Source organism: Drosophila arizonae, chromosome X (assembly GCF_054131065.1).
Source record: "Drosophila arizonae isolate 15081-1271.41 chromosome X, UAZ_ARI_1.0, whole genome shotgun sequence".
Taxonomy (NCBI): domain Eukaryota; kingdom Metazoa; phylum Arthropoda; class Insecta; order Diptera; family Drosophilidae; genus Drosophila; species Drosophila arizonae.
Window position 1 is genome coordinate 27,451,190 of NC_142927.1, and position 18,877 is coordinate 27,470,066.

The following is an 18,877-nucleotide window of genomic DNA, read 5'->3' on the forward strand; positions in this document are numbered from 1 at the left end:
GCGAAGCTCATTCCAATTTGTAAATTAGTTAATCGCTAAGTATATATTTGTTTCCTATTACTAATTAAGTAACGTGTAGCTATTGTTAGTAGATCTTTTTATAATACTCTTCATATTGGTATTTATTCGTTGCCATATATGTATGTGCATATGTACATATATATGTATGTATGGTAACTCCTTTCGACTGCATGGGTTTTACAGTTTGGGTTTGCCACGGTTAGTAAGAGGCTCGAGCGCAGAATTGGGCTCGATCGGGAGAGCTCATTGGCTCTAGGGGAGCCCAGATCTGCCTCGGCCGTTAGTCTTAAGATGTCATTAAGTCTTTAATATTGTAGCATTGATCAAACAATCAGTCAATCAGTCAACCATCAATCAGCCAGTCAATCATGACAGTTGACTTTACATCCAACAATGCCCATTGTACAAGTCTCGACATGCCCGCCCACTAGTTGCAACCATAGTCTAGACCAGTTCAGTCCTCCACCATCAAAAGTAGTGTTGAGTAATGGAAGATATACATATATACATATATATACGATATACGATATACGTTACATGATATATATGTGATATATGACATGTAGCCCCTACCCCACCCTTGAAAACCCACCCATTGATGCGACACATGCTGCAATAACTGAATGTTGAGCTAAGATGCCACGCCCCCCGCTCCACAAATGGTGAGTGTGCCCACATGGTCGTTGTGTAAAAGAAAATAAAACAAAAAAAGTGTGCCCAGCTGGTGTCTCGTAACCGTTATTATCGTCGTTATCGTTATCGTAAAAATAGTTATCCTATTCGTAAACTTGAATTGGCTTCTGGTTCCCATCATACGCAATGCACTATGGAAACGCGCACTCAACTTTGATTTGAACATCATGCGATGTATATATATATACATATACATATATATGTATGTGTGCTTATGTATGTATGTAGATATGAATACATATGCACAAGTATATATAGATCCGTATGATATACAATTGTTCGTGCGCTGAGCTTATGTCAAACGCTAACTTGGCCAGCCTTCAATATTACCTAATATACCCAACCTATATGTACTCTATATATATATATAAATATGTAAAGCTACTCTTTTTAATATATCTATAAATATTCTTATAATGCTTTTTAATTTTGGTTCGTTTAATATTTGAATTTGGGTTTCGATTTTATTTTATTTTTTATTTTCATTTCGTTTTCTTCAAATATAATTGTACAAAAAACGCTTTAGCGCTGCCTGCACCCGCCGACATCAAAATCCAGCTACAGCTACAGCAACAGCAACAGTAACAGTAACAGTAACAGTACAAGTAACAGTAACAGTTCAAGTAACTGTAACAGTAAAAGTAACAGCAAGAGCTAACATCATTATGCGCAATTACAGTAACAGCAGTAACAGCTTGCTAATGAACAAACATTTATATGAAAAACGAATGAACAGTGAAAGAAAAGCGACTGCTCTGGCTTATCTGGCTATGGCTGAGGCTTTCAACGGCTCCTGCTTCTGCTCCTAAGTCCCGTTTCCCTGTGCTTCCCGATCCGGTGCATGTGCGTTAAGTTGCTATAATCAAATAATTAGAGTCGAGCAATCGACAACTCACAATAACCAAAACCAAACTGAGCAAATCAATGCAAAATGCAAAAAAAAGCTAAAATAAATAGCAAAAAAAAAAAACAATCAAACAAAACGAAAGCAAAGAAGTCGAAATGAAAAACTGATAAGAAAAACAGAAAAATAAAATCAAATATAATAAAAATACCAACCGCTCTCTAAAGTTAACTTCAACTACAACAAACAACAACACTAACAACACTTGGCGCACGCTTAGCACATTTGCATATGATACTAACTAACCATCAGCTACATACACACATACACACACACACACACTGCCCCATTGACAAATGCTACACTTATCGATTTTGTTGCCTTACTCCATTTAATACACTTAAATCTAACGCTTTGATTTGTGACATGATTTTATGCGCTTACCTTTTACCAAATACTCTAATCTACTCAACTCTACTCTTCTCTAGTCCACTCTACTCGAATGAGCATTTTCCACTTACTTGCCTAACTACTTAAAATCGCTTATCTATATATATATTTAACTAATTATATACATATATATATATAGTTATTTATACTTATTTGAAGCAGCTGCTACAATTACATTCACCGAAAGAAACACCTTATCCCCCTAAAGCCCATTCACATCTTCACTTCCACCCAACTCTATTCCTTCCCCCATAAGGCGAACAGAGCGCAAAGCGGGCTCTGTTAACGGCAACAGCGCCTCGCTGTTAACGGCAACAGCGCTCTGGAGTCTGTTCGGCTGCCCGTTCCTTATTTGGCACAATTCGAGCACCTACGATTTTTGTTGAAAGCACACAAGAAAATTGATCAAACAATCAGTCATGCAGTCGATCACACACACAGACACACCGATACACTCTAACTGACTCTCTTCTATAGCTGTCTCTATCATGCCAATTACTAACTCTCTTTTCTGCAAGCGTTCGTCGCAAACCTCTGCCGAAGACACAACTGGAAGAGCGCGTGATTGATTGATCAGTGATCGCGCCTGCTGTGGCACTGATTGATGATTGCAAGCGCGACAAGTCGACGCCGGTTCGAACTGAATCGTTTCGCGGTTCAGTTCGGATTTGCTTTGGTTTAACTCTCTCTCTCTCTCTATCTCTCTCTGTTTCTATATCTATCTCTTCCTCTCTATCTGTCAATCTATATATATGCCTACATAACATATATATAGATCTATTCATTTTTATCCGTATTTGTCAAGTTTAACAGCGACGACGCCAAACGCCGGCACATTTTGTTTATTACCATTTTGGCAATACGCTTTCGATTTTTTGTTAGCCAACTCTATATCTAGCCAACTTTTTGAGTTCCATATCGTGCAAGCGGTACAATCCAAGCGCAATTTAATTAACAACAGCAATTTGCTTTCGATGTGTACATACTAATATATACCAATATATACCAAATATATATATATATATATACAATAATATATATACAATAATCACTCAATCACACACACACACACACACACACCCACCAATACACACACACTACTTTAAATACCTCAAGTTAAAAAAAAACACACACACATACACTCAAGTTTTGTTTTTGGCTTTTTCTATATGTTTCGATGTACTAAATTTTTCCTTTGGAAATCTTATCAACATATGAATATCGTTTCTAACAGTTCTTTGTGTTCAACTTGAGTGATATCCTGATGATATATTCTAAACTAACCAACTTACGATCTCACTTTTGTTTTCAATTGTTTTCTTTGTCTGTTTGTTTGTGTTTTATTTTATTTCTCATTTTATATATCTCAATATATTAATATATACTACCTTATTTACACACTGCGTTCTTTTTCTACGTTCTTCTTCATACCAAATCGACAACAACAAAATAAAAATTTATATATAACATAAAATAAAAACTAAACAAATAATGTTAAAATATAAAAATATATAAAAATATGTATATATATACATAATCTGATGCATATATACACATATGGATGACTGACGAAAACCTCTATATATTATATATACTGAATCGAATCGAAAACAAATTTGCATATTTAAATACCAACTTTAAATATACAAAATACCAAAATACCAAAAATCGAATACCTGAATATTGCCTTATGAAAAATAATCAAAAATCAAAACGAAAAAAATGATATAAATGCAAATGAAAATGCAAATATAATAAAAAAAAATGATTAACCAAATAGGCCCGTCGGCTTCTGGGGCAAAATTGTCGGCTCTTTGTGCGTGATCGCTGGTGTGCTGACAATCGCACTGCCGGTACCGGTTATCGTCAGTAATTTCAATTACTTCTATCACCGCGAAACGGATCAGGAGGAGATGCAGAGCCAAAATTTCAACCACGTTACAAGTTGTTCATATTTACCTGGTGCACTAGGTACATATATATATAACTACTAAAAAAATAGAAAAAAAACTGAAAAAAAAATAACACGCTCATTTGTATTATAAGAATAAAATCAATGCTAATCGATTCCTTTTCTATATCATTTCCAATGAACGCGCCTTCTCTGATAAATACACTTACACAAAAAACAAAAAAAAAAAAACACTCCCAATACTAGGTCAACATTTGAAAAAATCCTCACTATCCGAATCGTCATCGGACATTATGGATTTGGATGATGGCATTGATGCAACCACGCCAGGTCTGACTGATCATACGGGCCGCCACATGGTGCCATTTCTGAGAACGCAGCAATCGTTTGAGAAGCAACAGCTGCAGCTGCAACTGCAGCAGCAGCAGGGACTCCAGCCGGGACAGCAGCAGCAGCTCGGCCAGAACGGCCTGAGGAGCACTAACAGCTTACAGTTAAGGCATAATAACGCAATGGCCGTCAGTATTGAGACCGACGTCTGACTACTAGGTGAGTGCGAGCTCTCTTTCTCTTACAACTTCATGGCAAAGCTGTATGGGTTTTAATCCTAAAAATGTACTTCACTTACTAAGACAGCTTAAAGCTCGGACTTCTCTTATAGAGTCTAGTGCAACTTATAGATAAAACAGCTCAAGTTCGATTTCAAAAAGCTTTAAGCTTATTCAGCTAAAGCTCAAATCTTCTTAAAGTTCGTTGAGACTTTGTAGAGCTAATAACTAATTGGAGCATAGTTCAGTAACAGTGTGATTCTGAATAGTATGGAGAGCTTTAACGATACAAAATAAATCTTCTTCTTGAAATTTGACTACGTTTTGGCTTTAAATATTGTGCAATAGGTGTCAGATCACAAAAAATCAAATCTAATTTTATTGTTGTCTTCCATTAATCTATTTTGCATTATGAAGCGAGCTTAACCTGACTAAACTGTAAGTTCAACATGACAAACTAAAAGCTTAAAGCTTATTCAACTATAGCTACATGTTAGAAAATATATTATTATCTCAAAACGACAGGGCTCTCCATATTCGGCGTAAAAAGTTGCCCATTTTATTTGGTAGCCCTTAAATGACCTCTTTGAGAGTGTGCGGTGTATTTTGCTCGTCACTGTCAAGAGATATAGGGCTGCCAAATGGGTCCGTCGAATATAGACAGCCCCTTACTATGAGAGCTTTTGGTGCATATAAAGCTTTAAGCACATTTGATTTTTATTTTAAATTGATATTGTTGAATCCCTAATTAAATTAAATTAAATTAGCTAGCTTGAAATTGCGGAAATTGTAGTAGAGGTACAGACAATACACATTAAAATTTATAGCTTATGCAGCTCTCTAAAAATTCAAGAGTGTGACGCTTTGAACCAAAAAGCTTTAAGCTCATCATTAAGGTGAATTTATCAAACATTTTCGGCTCACAATCAAATCAGAAAATCAGTTTTAAGCTTGTTTTTCACATACCTAGATTAGATACATAACTATTTGATATTTAATCAATGAAATAACCAGCATCTGAAAAGATAGTAGAAAATAACAATAAATACTCAGTCTAAATTACTTTATCTCCTAGGGAACTTAAGAAGCTTCCTAACCATGCCCAATGCATAGCTTTTGTACCCATTTACTTGATCAGCTTACATTATTTATTTCAATAAACAAATTGTTTATCTATTTCATTGTGCTAATCTTATTTTCTTGTAAACAGTCAAACAAATGGAAAGCAGACGAAACTTGCGCAGTGAAATGTTACGTTGGATGCCAGAAACGTCATCAAAAGCAGTCTAATTTAGAATTTTATTAATAAATAAATATTAAAGTAATAATAATAATTATAATTATAATTATAATAATAATGAATATAATAAGCAGCGTAGTTGTAAATTAAACAGCAAATTGTAGAACAGACTACACTTAAACACGCATACACACACGCACACACACAGATACACACACACATACACATACACACACACACGCACACATTTAGTGCAGCGGCTTGATAAAGATAAAGTAGCTACAAGTCGAAATAGCGATAGTCTTTTTTTAATAAATTCAAATTCGGCAGCCACAATTTACACAGCTGCTCAACGAACACCAACACACACACACACACAAACACAAAACAGATATATGAAATACTTATACCTATGTTCAAATTTAGCAATTAAAGAACTAACAATCGTTATAGTCAAACAAACAAACAAAACAAAATGAAAAGAATGCAGAGGAAGCAAAATAACAAAAAAAAAAAAAAAAAAAAAAAAGAATTATCTTAGTAGTCTAATCTAATTGGAGTTTCTTCCTTTCTTTAGAAGCTAGCTAAAAAACAAAAATTTAAGACAAAACAAACAAAAAAACATAAATATAAAAAAATTAAAAAAATAAAGAGAAACGAAAACAAAAGCAAACAAAACAGACAACAAAGCAACAATTCATACAAACAAACAATATCTGCTAATTTTATTTTCAACTTTAAATTATGCTCTATTATTAAATATTAGTCAAATATTAGTAAAAACTAAACCAAATGAAACGGAAACTATGGCAAAATAAAGAAGGAGAAGAAGAAGAAGAAAAAGAAAACAACAACACATATGAAGTGCGAATGAATTTGACGACGTCCCCAGCCCGAACTCTGAGATTAGTTTGCTTGTGTTTAGTTCCATCTAATAGAGCTCTAGCAGTGATCAGTCTGACAAATAAGGTCTTCGATAGCTCTGTGAAACATTTGCGGAAGACATAAAAACGTTTGAGCGCACAGCATGGGAAGAGCTGATTCAAACAGGACAGGCAATGCAACGCTTAAGGACAAAGCACAGGAGAAAAATCGTTAGAATATAAAAACTTTTCAGTGGGTTCAGGTTATAGAACATATAGTACATATAATTTAGTTAGTGCCCCAATTGGCAGCAGTTCTTATGAATGAAACTGGACAAAAGGATGACGTGGTCGAAGCTAATTCGCCATTCAATACACACACAAACACACACACACTTCACACACACACACACACACCTACACACATAAATATAAATACATACTAATACACACATGAAAATGCTAAAACATCAAAACTGCCGTTAAGTTTAAAATGAGTAAAAAAAGCAAAGAATTATACATATATATAGGATATATATGTATATATGAGTAAAACTATGTATACATTAAAACAAATATATACATAATGTGTATATGTATATGCGATAACTGCTATTTTGTAAATAAGTAAGTCGGAGCTGAAGCTGAACCATATATATGTGTAAACATAAATGAAAAAAAAAAATATATATATATATATAGAGAAACCAAAAAAATAATAATAAAACAAAATACAAGAAATAAAAGATTTACAACCAAAAAATAAAAGCTGCTAACGATACAAAAACAATAATTAAATTTAGCTACAACTGCTACACAACAACAACAACAACAACAACCTATACAAACACACACACTACCCTAAAAAATACCAGAGAAAACGGCACTATAAGGCCGTCGATCTTCCAACAGACCCAACTCAAACGTCGCCTTCCCTACTGAAAAAAAATAAATTAATTAAATAAATAAATAAATAAATAAAAACAACTTATCTAAAACAAATTATAAAAAATTGAGAAAAAATGCTTCTAGCATAAATTTAACCAAAAATTTAGGTCACAATTAGAAATTATAAATCGCTTCAGTATCTATGCATATGTATATCCTTTATGTCTCACACACTTACGAACCTATAATAGATCTTATCTAACTGCATTTCGTCTAACCAAAAGAAAAAAAAGCAAAGCAAAACAACAATGAAAAACAAAGCTAAGGAATGCCTCATTTTATGAGTTCAAAGTCTTATGTAATTTATCTTCCTTTTCAATATCGATTCGTCTATCCTTAATATATAATTTTCACGTTCAAAACTAACGACTTCAACTTTTGTCAGAAATTTACAAATATTGATATATATATGTATATATGTATGAAATTTGTGGCACCTTTATGATTCTAGTCAATATACACGCAAAATATTAGATATTATATATATAAATACTTAATTTGAATTCAAATTTTTCGAGATCTTCACACATCTACTTCGTATGCTTCCATGAACTACACCGTTTCCTGAAACAGATAACTGTAATGAGAATGAGAAGAGGAACTTTATAACAAAAATACTATCCCTCAAATACCAAAAAGGCGCTTTGCTTGAAACATAACCTCAAAAAGTTGAAACAAAAATAATATATATATATATTATATATACTCTCTGGACCATGGTAAAAACATCTCACAACAAACGAATAGAACAAATTTAACTAAACTGAAACATACGCAAGGCATATATATAAATATCTATATATATATATATATAGAGTATGTTGCGACTGAAGAACTGAATAACAAAGTTTTTATTGATTTGCTGCTTGTTGTAATTAAGAAAAAATTAAAATAAAAATATTTGTACAAAAAAAAAAAAAAAAAAAAATACAGAAAAAAAAACAAACATAATGTAAATATGTAAAAACGCAAAAAGAAATCAGGATAATAGACAAAAGAGTAAAATAAATCAAATCAATTTACAGCTTTGAATACCGTCCACACGCACACAGTAAACAAAAATAAAGCAAATGCAGAGCTGATCTCTAAAGCTAAAGACGGCGAGACAGAGAAGGGTAGAAAGAGAGCCAGAGAAGAAGAGCAGATGAATTTGAAGCGCGATACCGATGAGAGATAAACTGCAAAGAATATATAGAAAACATTATTACGTATACTTAATTTGGCCTTAAAAAAATTAATAAAATAAAAAAAAACAATTACATATATAATATGCTATATGCGAAATTTAGTTATACGTGAAACAAAAGTTGAAGTATTCGTTTGGGCGCCCATTCGTGTATTTTTTGTAAATTATATATTACATATATATGTGCATGTATATAGATATATATTGATATTTGATTTTGTGATTCGTTTTGTGAATTTTTTGGTTCGGTTCCTGAGATCAAACGAGTGCAGCAAAGCCAATTAATTAGTAAATGATGATGAAGAAGAAGAAGCAGCAGCAGGAGAGGCAACCACAGCAACAGCAACAACAACAATGAGCAATGATGATATACATATAATATGCATACAAATTATTATAAATACTAATAATATATATATATACATATAGATAAATATCGAAATGAGATAAAGTACATTACACGTAAACCAATTGCAAACAAAAATAAAAACATATCGTCTTCAAGTCATGCAAGAAATGTTTTTTTTTTTTTTTTTTTTGTTTTTTACCAAGTAAATTAATGCTAGACAAGGCTTACTAAGTAGTAAAAGAAAAGAAAAAAAAAAATCGAAAACAAAAAAAGACAGAACGAGAAAGCGAGAGCGAGAGGCTAGAGCATGAGCGCGAGTGAGTTAGCACTATGCAGCGAGTGGGAGCGAGACAACAAATGAGTTTGTCTGGGCTAAAGCTTGGCCAGGCCAGACACAACAAAAGTGATATAAAACATACATATAAAAAAGATATAAAGCAAAGAAAAGCGGGAAAGGAAATTAAACTTGCCAAAATAATTAAGTTTAAACATAACACAGACACCAACAGGAAACCAAACAAAATACTAAAATAAAATACTTAAACTATGCTTCTCCATAGCTGAGAAAGCGTTTAGTCTATGGCCTAAAGTATGTAATAAGAGTTCAGCCAGCAGCAACAGCCGCATAAATATATATCTTAGTTTAATAGGCAATCCTTATTATAATACTATTTATAATACTACCGCAGCAACAACAAGATACTAAAAAAATATACTTATAATAATCATTATGAAATCTAATACTGCAACCTTCAAGCTGAGCTTTGCTATCAAATAACAATTTCCCAAATCCAAAATCCAAAATCCAAAAACCAAAAACCAAAACCAAACTATCACTAAAAATACATAATGCTAACAATAAAATACCAGTAAACACAAATATAAAAGAGAACAATGAGAGATTAATCTTACCAATAAAGTTGTCAATTTGCGTTGTCTATTTTCGAATTTGATTTAGAAATTCATTAATAAAGAAGACTGGAATAAAAGCAAAAGAAAAAACAACACAAAATATATACATATATATATGTACATATATACATAGTTACATGTATATGTATGTGTACACACTTACATATATAAATGAGAACAAGGTCAATACAAATACATATGCGCAGCGTTCGAAATGGCATTCATAAGCAAGGAAGCAACTATACAGAGACATACATATATGCATACATACATATGTATTATCGTGTATATATGCATACGGTGCGTATGTGATAGTACATGTAGAGCTCCCAGCCAGTTACGCCCCGAGATAATTTTGATAACAATTTTATTAATTTCTCCAATTCAAAAGGCTCCACAAGAGAACAAAACAAAACGAAAATGAAACAATTACTAAGCTCAATAAATTAAAGTCCAGAGGAATCGATTTCGGCGAGCCGAATTTCAAATATCCTTACAGATATGCCCATATGTAAATTCTTGTTTCAATTCCACACGTTCCAAAAAGATTGTAATAATATACTTATATTTATTGCTGACACGATAAGAAATTACAATATGATACAATAAGAAATTTACAATATGATTTGTTTCGATTCCGCTTGTTCCAACTCATATTTTTGTGCTATCACTGACATGATGGAATATGTTTTAAGTGTATTGCAACCAGCTCAAATATGTTTCGTTTCCACCTGCTCCACGCAAATTGATATGCATATACATATATCTCCTACCTATTTTCATAATAAAAACAAAACATCATTAAATTTCGTATTGTGTTTCAACTCCACTTGTTTGCTTTTATTTTCCAATAACTGACAATCTGGAAAATTGCAAAATGCATTGCATTCCTGATTTTTGCACATTTAAATCAACTACTGTTCCGATTCCAAATGTTCCAGATTAAACTGCCTGTATTGGACTCGAATGCAATCTGCAAGGGTATAAGAACAGAAATAATTATGATAATTATGCATAGTTTAAATATATACACACACATATACGCAGAAACACTCACACACACACACACACATACAGAAAAGTATTAGAACACGTGCAAATACAATTTTGTTTCAAGCGTCAGCTACAGCCAATTTTTTTTAATAGTTATAAAAGAATAAAATGAAAACAGAAATCAAGTAATATACATATATACATATATACACATGTATATATACTATATATAGAGAAAAAGGAAGCAGCGCAAAATGAAAATTGCGAAACTATCGCAAGGAAAAAATGAAAATCCATGTAAATTATGCGTACCACAATAAAAAAAATATAAACAAATGAAAAAGAAAAAAAAAGATATTTATAATATATATATATATAAAATACGCCGCAGCAATTAAGAAAAAAAAATGTAAGCAAGAATAAAAAACGTTGTTAAGATTCTAAAAGTGAAATGTTTTATAAATAGTTAAACCAAAACAGAAAAGCGAAACAAAAAAATTATTATATATTAAATATGAAGAAACCAAACAAAAAAAAAAAAGAAAAAAAAAAAAGAAAGATAACTAAGATACAAACAGACACAGAAACAACACAAAGAACAATAAGCAACACACACACACACAACAATACCAAATGAGCAAGCACAAAATTTACCGTTTGACTTAAAAAAAAAAAAAAAAAAAAAACAAACAAACAAAGAAAACAAATCTGAAAGCATTTTTACAAGCCATGTTAAATTTGTAAGCCAATTGGAAATTAAAAGCAGCTTAGAAATGACAAAAGTTAGGTAAATGTAATACATTCAAAGTAATAAAAGGCATCAGTTGAGAAAGCAGATCAAATCTAAGTACAATACTCACATACACACACACACACACACACACACACACATACATATACACACACAGACAGAAGCAGACACACGTTACTTTATGAACATAAAAGCAAATTAAATGAAAAAGTATATAAAAATAAATTATGCTAAAGAGAACAACTTACAAAAATACAACTAAAAATACAAGCGATGAATTTTTATTCAGCAAAGGCCATAGCTGGGCACGACGACTTAAATGGAACTACAGTGGGCTCTCGGTTAGCGAGCGCCTCGGATAACGACCATTTCGCATAAGGTAATGTTTCGCATAACGAATAATTTTTCGCATAACGACCAAAAATAAATTTGAGAAAATTTATTGTACGCTAAATTTCTGTCTGTGTTAGACAACGCAATTGGGGAAACCCCGAATACACCTTATAGTGCTGTCCATTGACCTTTTTAGCATTTATTGGTACTATTTCGCATGCAATTTAGGAACAGGATGCTGGAACGAATTGAGTTCGTTAACCGAGGGCCTACTGTATATTAATTACTCTTTGCTTAGACCCTGAACCCATTGAAAGTAGCAAATCTAGGTATACTTGTTTACAGGCCTCAATAAGGACATCGTGTGACGAGTCGACATGGTCATGTCCGTCCGTTTATTCCTTCGTCTATGCCTTCCTCCGGATAAAAGATTTCAGAAAGTACAAGAGCTAAGAATTTTAAATTATAAATATAGACTCGTGTATACCTTGAATCCATTGAATACAGGAAATCAATAAGAGCTGGAAAAACAGTAATTCAATAAAAATTTCAACATTTTAACTACTTCATTAAGGACTAGGCCCAGCTCGGGGAAGGTCTAGCGTAATTTTACCACAAAATTGAGGCATTTGATATATTAGCTCCATACCTGCTTTAACTACATTTTGGATACTTACAGAGATTCAAGCTTTTTGTCAAGAGATTTTTCAGATTTTCCTATGGGAAATCCAAGCAAATCCGCGCTTAGTGAGATATATTTGTAGGCTAAGCTAGTGATTTCTGCTTAGCATGCTAATAATTTATTTAATTGCTCACATATAGAAACTTATTAGGTAAACTTAAGGCGTAGGGAACTCAGTAGTGGACGCAGTTCCAATCCGATTCCGATTTAACGTTTATTTACAGTGCAAGGTGAAGTTTTTTGGTTCGACGAGCCATGGACCAACCAACCCAAATGCGCTCGGGCCTCGGCCTTTCAGGCCAGCACAGACAGATTTCACTCGACGCAGCCGCTGAGCAGACGCGCCGCGCCCCACACTCGGCTTATCCATATCACATAGTGTTTATACATATATTCCTAGCTGTTCTCCCCCCGCGCACCCCTTCGTCTCTCAGGGACTCAGCTGGCTGCGCGCCCGCCGCAAGGCCTTCGCCTTGCCGCCCACTGGCGGCCGGTACGTGGGCAGCTCAATGAAAACGGGACGATACTCGGGCGCCTCGGGCCGCATGGAACGGGACTCCGAGTGCAGCATATTCGTGTAGTAGTTGAAGTCCCTCGGCTGCGTCTCGCTGCTGGCCACTGGCGCGGCGGCCGTGATGGGCTGCTGGGCGGCACGACCACGCGCTGCATCGGAGCGCAGCAGCCGGAATAGATTGCGGCGGGCCGCTTGGTCTGTGGACTCGGGGGAGTCGGAGCTGCGGCGCTGCTGCCTACTGCCGCTGCTGCTGCTGCTGTTGATGAAAGCGGACTCCTCGTAGCGCGGTATATAGCGAGGCTTGCGGGACTCGCCGACCCGCTCGTGCGGCGTCACATTGAAGCCGAAGAATCGCGGCGCCTGCACTGAGATGAGCGGCAGCAGCGTCTCCCGGGCGTAGCGCTCGGCCCGTTGCAGCAGTTCGCCTAGCCGGAAGGGCAGCAGCTGCACCGTTTGCGGCTCATCGGAGCCGCTCGACAGCTGAGCCATCATTTTGGGTACCGTAGCCACGGCTGGATTGGCCGAACTCGCTGGACTGATGGGACTGTCCGTCGAGCTGGCTGTGGCATTGCTATCCTCGGGCTCAGTCAGCTGCAGGTCCTTGCCGTGCTTGGTGCGCGGCGTGGTGGCCTTGAGCACCGGCTCGACAATCTCCCCGGCGCTGGCGTGTAGCTCATGCAGGTTGCGGCCACGGTTCACGGCCAGACGTCGGTCCTTGAGTACGGGCTCGAAAATCTCAGCGGCGGGCTGCTGACCGGGCGACAGGGCGTCGGACAGACTGCGACTCGACTCGGCTGCCTCGGCCTCATTGTTGTCCTTGTCCAGGGAATTGCCCACGAGTATGGGCTGCCAGGGCAGCTCATCGGTCTGGTCCAGCGGGTAGGTCTGATTCTCGGCCAGCTTGAAGCTGGTGCCCAGGTTGAAGATGTCCTTGCGCTGCTTGACGCTCTCGACACCGTCAACGCTGGCACTCAGACCCGTTTCCTGCACACTGGAGTCGGCCACGGGCGCGTCCGTGCTGGCAGACAACGAGGCCGGCGGCTGGGTGGTGGTATAGGCGCCATAGTCCTCCTGGTTGTCCAGCTCACAGTTGCCCGCCTGGAGGCGCATGCGCACGGGACTGCCGCTGCTCAGCTTGGTGCTGGGGCGGCACAGCGAGTGGCTGCGCCCGAAGCTGTCCGTCAGCACCACCTTGTCAATGTCCCAGTGGGGCAGGCCCTTCGACAGCCAGCCGCTGTAGGACTTGTAGTGCAGGCTCAACGTGGTGGGGAAGCCCAGCGCCGGATGCGGCACAATTATCTTGGATACAATGTCGCCGGCAAAGAACTCGGCATCGTCCTTCCTGCAAGTGCAAGGATTAAGTATTGCTTGCCAAATATGATCAGAGCCGTAGAGGCACAGCTGCTACTCACTCGGATATTTCGAAAGTCTCGTTGAGGCCGCCATCGCCCTCGAGTATGGCCTCCAGGCGGCCAATCGTGCGCAGGGGCAGATCGTTGAACGAGTTAAAGATCTGCAGCTGGAACTGATGCGCGCAGAAGGGCTCCTCCTCGCGTGTCAGCAGATAGAGCTGGCCGCGGCCCGTCGATCTGTCCGCGTAGTAGCCCATGTTGCCGCAGCGTGGCACGCCCTCGGCCAGATCCTCATCGTCCTGGGCGCACGGGAAGCACTTGCCCTTCAGAAAGTCGTCGTAGTTGGCGCAGGGAAAGGCGGGAAACATGCAGCGTGGTGCCACGGAGTCGATGAAGAACTTATAGGCGCGACGATGATTACAGAGCGAGCGCCCCTCCTCGTCCTCGGCCGCCTGGGCAGCTGTAAGTGAGAGGGAAGTTGAGCTAAACTCGAATGACTCGAATGAATGAAGTGAGCAGCTTACACCAAATGAAGTCCGTGACCGCGCCCACAAACAGATTGGAGCAGCCCGTCTGCACCCGCCCTCCGTTCGGATAGTAGTCCACGTGGCCCATGGGCTGCCAGGAGCCCAGGCCGCCCAATATAAGATTCTCGCCATTCGAGTGGATAACGTCGACGAACTCCGCATCGCTGCTGTCCAGCCGAACCTTCGGATGCTGCGCCTCGAACAGCGGCCCAGCCGGATCGAGGCCCGTGATGCGCGACAGGCCGGGCAGCTCGGCGCCCGCAAAACCGGAGACATGCGCCCCAAGGCTAAAGCCAATCACATGCGTGCGCATCAGATTGAGGCCCTTGTGCTGCTGCAGATTCCGGAGCAGCATCGCCAACTGCTTGCCCACCAGACGCGTGTTCGCCGCGGCACGCACGTAATTCGGAAAGGTGGCTCCGTTCTCCCAGTCCACGCAAATAACAATGCAATCCTCCTGTTCATAGTTGCACAAAGAGATTTGAGTGGTAGATATTAATATAAATGTTGGATATGTGAATTAAAATCGGCGTTTGCGAGATTCCGGATTGGACGTATCAATTGATAGAGTATTATAGAGAAAATACCATTACATTTTATGAGAATTGCATTGAAAGACGGTTATTAAAAAATAATAAGAAGAGGAAAACGAATGTAGAATACTCCAAAGCGGTATGAGAATCACGTTGAAAGGCAATTAATATGAAGGAATGTAAATAGAAAAGAAAGCGAATGAAATTATCTTGATTAACCAAGTCAGTGTCGGGACTTCAATAACAAAACTATTTTAATTTTGATCTCTTCTATAACCGTGGAAGATAGAGATTTTCCCCATGTTGCATGCCCTTAATGGGCATATACCTATTGTATATTACGTTTCCTCTCTTCGCAAAACAAGCTATATGCCAAATTTCAAATCTCTCGCAGCTCAAATATCATTTCTAGTATACCGCCCGATTGAGCGTATAGGGAATATCATAATATAGTAGAGTCCGGCTATAACGAATCTGCCTATAGCGTCTGTGTGCTACGAAAATTCTATTATATATGGTTACAGTGTATTCTGGGTATAACGACGGTCTCTTAAGCGTCATTATAATCGTATTCTACTGTATTCTAGTATATTTATATACCAAATACATATGTGGTACATATTCCATATTCCAGACGAATGGACATACTGACAGACGGCCGGACAGCCGAGTGGACGGACAGACGGACGTACACACGGACGGATAGACGCTAACCGGATGACAGGATAGCAAACTAAATTCTTCGAGCTGTGAACATGGAGCTCTCGATTTCCAGATCGTATTTGAAATAAGCCTTGCATCAGATATGAAGTATATGAAGACACAAAATTACGCCGTGATATGAGATCAATAATTCTCCAGCTTTCACGCGGTCAACTACTGCACAAATTTACATATATTTCTTTAAATATGTGTTAGTTACGATCCTGACTTACCACAGCCATCAGTGCCGTTTTCATTTCGTAGATCCAGACGTGGGGACAGGCCGATCCGAAGCCATGGACAATAACGCGCACGGAGAGCTCATCGAAGCCCTCGAGGTCATCGATGGAAGGCTGCGGCGGCTTCTTCGGGCTGCCACCCATGCCGGGCAGCTTCTCTGTGCTCGTGTTGAGGCCAGGCATCGAGGCTGTGCCCGCTGGGGCGCTCGTTGTGACCGTCGGAGCTGGCGGACTGTCGGACTCGCGCTTGGCCTTGGCCTTGGCAAACGCCGCCGTCATGTTCAAGAAGGACAACTCCATGAGCGGCCGATCCGAGCGCTGGCGCGTCGAGTAGAAATAGAACTTTGTGTTTATCTCCTCCGGCGACGAGGGCAGCATCTCCAGGTAGGCAAATGGGCCCGAGTCCTCAAAGCATCCGAGCTCACCGTAGCAAACACGCTTCACCGCCCGCTTGGCCCGGCCATGCAGCGATTGGCGCTGCTGTTGCTGCCGCTCGTGCGCCAGCAGGGAGGCGTGCACCGCCTCCGAGAGCTCCGTAAAGTTTGCATAAGTTAATGGTGTGGGCGTGGCCGCTGCAAACAGACAAACATATGATTAATCGAGTTTCTGCATTAATTGAATTTTGAATTGCTTATGAATCACTTGTAAAGGTTCTTAAATAGAAGACTTTGCATTCTGCGCACGTGCGTCCAAAAAAATCATTCACAATACGCAGAAAATATAAACAGCCATAAAATCACAATATATGGAAAATAATGAGCTATATCGATAAACTGGGAAGTAAATGCGCTCGTGGGTCGAGGGTTCCCTATTCCTAAGGCTTGTTCCGAACTTATTATTAATCAGCTTAGCTAAACATTTGTAAGAAATATCTTCGATATTAAGTTATAATTATAAGTCTATCTGAGGAGAAGAGTCCACTTGTAGAGCGAAAGATAGAGGTAGCTATTGTTCCCGTTTGTATCTCTAGATATAGAGCTCATCTTACGTTGATTTAGAAATATAGAGGAAGAAACTTGTTCATACTTCTTCTTATAACTGCATTATTCTTGAGGCAAATATTTAGTAAGTAAGCAAATTATGTACATAAATAAATAACTAAAATTATGTTTTTAGGTTTAAAGCGTATTTAATTATAATCGTACTTAATAAGTCTAAGCACATTTAAAAATTTATTGTCTACAGCTTTCAAATTGAAATGGGAGATCTGTAATTGCGTTTTGTCAAAGCCTATTAAAAAAAAGTTAATAAAAATAATGAGAAAAAAATAAAAACAAAAAACTTTTTGAAATTTCTTTAATGGCAGACGTGAAAAATTGTTTCCATATTTCGTTTTCAGACACTACGCCATAATTGGGAACGTGCAGATGACATAACCCCAGCACAAGTCAGCCAAAATACCTATGTATATGTATATACAGCCATAGAGTCACATAGGCGTATGTATATGGACGTTAGCTGAAATTACCGAAGCGTGATTGCGTTTTTAAAGCGCCTGGAAACCAAAAGGGAGAAGCGTCTAAGAGGAGCTACAAATCAAAACAGAAATAAAACTGTCCACGCCACGACTCATGCCACACGCGTTGCCAAATGGCAATAAATATGCATACGATAGTCATCTGGTAATGGGCCAGACGATCGAGAATCTCAAAATGATGGAGTGCCAAAGTGTTTCCAAACTGGGCAATCAGGAAGAGATCGAATGAGCAAAGCTTAGATTTGCAGAGAGGGTAGAATATTTTGAGACCAGACTAGACTAGAGACCAGATTAGATTGTATCCAAAACGAATGTATTCATATAATATATATAACACACAGATGACAAGTCTATGGCTAATGCACCCGTTGAGCCACATTAGCGCCAAGCGCACTTCATCAATCAGCTAAACGCGACTTGTAGCACTTATGCAACCAAATGCATCCAAGTTTTTAGCGACAATGGCAAAGCACTTTACGCTCATGTCCCATGCGACAGGTGCTTTAAAATAATCGTTGAAACATTTCGCGCACTTACAAGCGGAACTTATGGCCCGGCGCAAAAAGCAATTACGAAAAATAATCTTTGGAAAAGCTGAGAAAAGAAGAAGTTGAGATGGAAGTAGGAATAGAGAGAGAAATATAGACGAGAGTGGAGGGGGAAATGGAGATTGAGTAGAGAGATACATATAGCTAAAGATGGAGATAGTAATGCAGATGGAAATTGAAGTAAGAATGAAGAGATGAAAACAGGTGATGAAGGAGAGAGTAATAGATGGAGATAGATATATGAAGAGAAAAAGGCAATA

The 18,877-nt window shown here is 38.1% G+C and overlaps 2 protein-coding genes across 6 annotated transcripts in view; one reads left to right on the plus strand and one right to left on the minus strand.

Annotated features, from left to right (window-relative positions):
• On the plus strand, positions 1–11,522 carry LOC108619481 (potassium voltage-gated channel protein Shaker-like). The gene is made up of 3 exons (XM_089474141.1): positions 1–3,979; positions 4,167–4,469; positions 5,679–11,522. Exons 1-2 carry the CDS (start codon positions 3,922–3,924, stop codon positions 4,460–4,462), a joined length of 354 nt encoding a protein of 117 aa, XP_089330267.1. The 5' UTR covers positions 1–3,921; the 3' UTR covers positions 4,463–4,469; positions 5,679–11,522.
• Positions 10,632–18,877, minus strand: part of LOC108618343 (uncharacterized) — a 20,442-nt gene continuing 12,196 nt past the window's right edge. For 4 of the 5 annotated variants that reach the window (XM_089474136.1, XM_089474137.1, XM_089474138.1 and 1 more), the window contains 4 exons: positions 16,587–17,164; positions 15,116–15,575; positions 14,652–15,051; positions 10,632–14,581 (listed from right to left, as the gene is read on the minus strand). In XM_089474136.1, coding sequence (XP_089330262.1) covers positions 13,156–14,581; positions 14,652–15,051; positions 15,116–15,575; positions 16,587–17,164 — 2,864 coding nt within the window. In that variant the 3' untranslated portion in view covers positions 10,632–13,155. The remainder of the gene's footprint in view (positions 14,582–14,651; positions 15,052–15,115; positions 15,576–16,586; positions 17,165–18,877) is intronic. The other variant, XR_016271037.1, reaches the window with a different exon arrangement.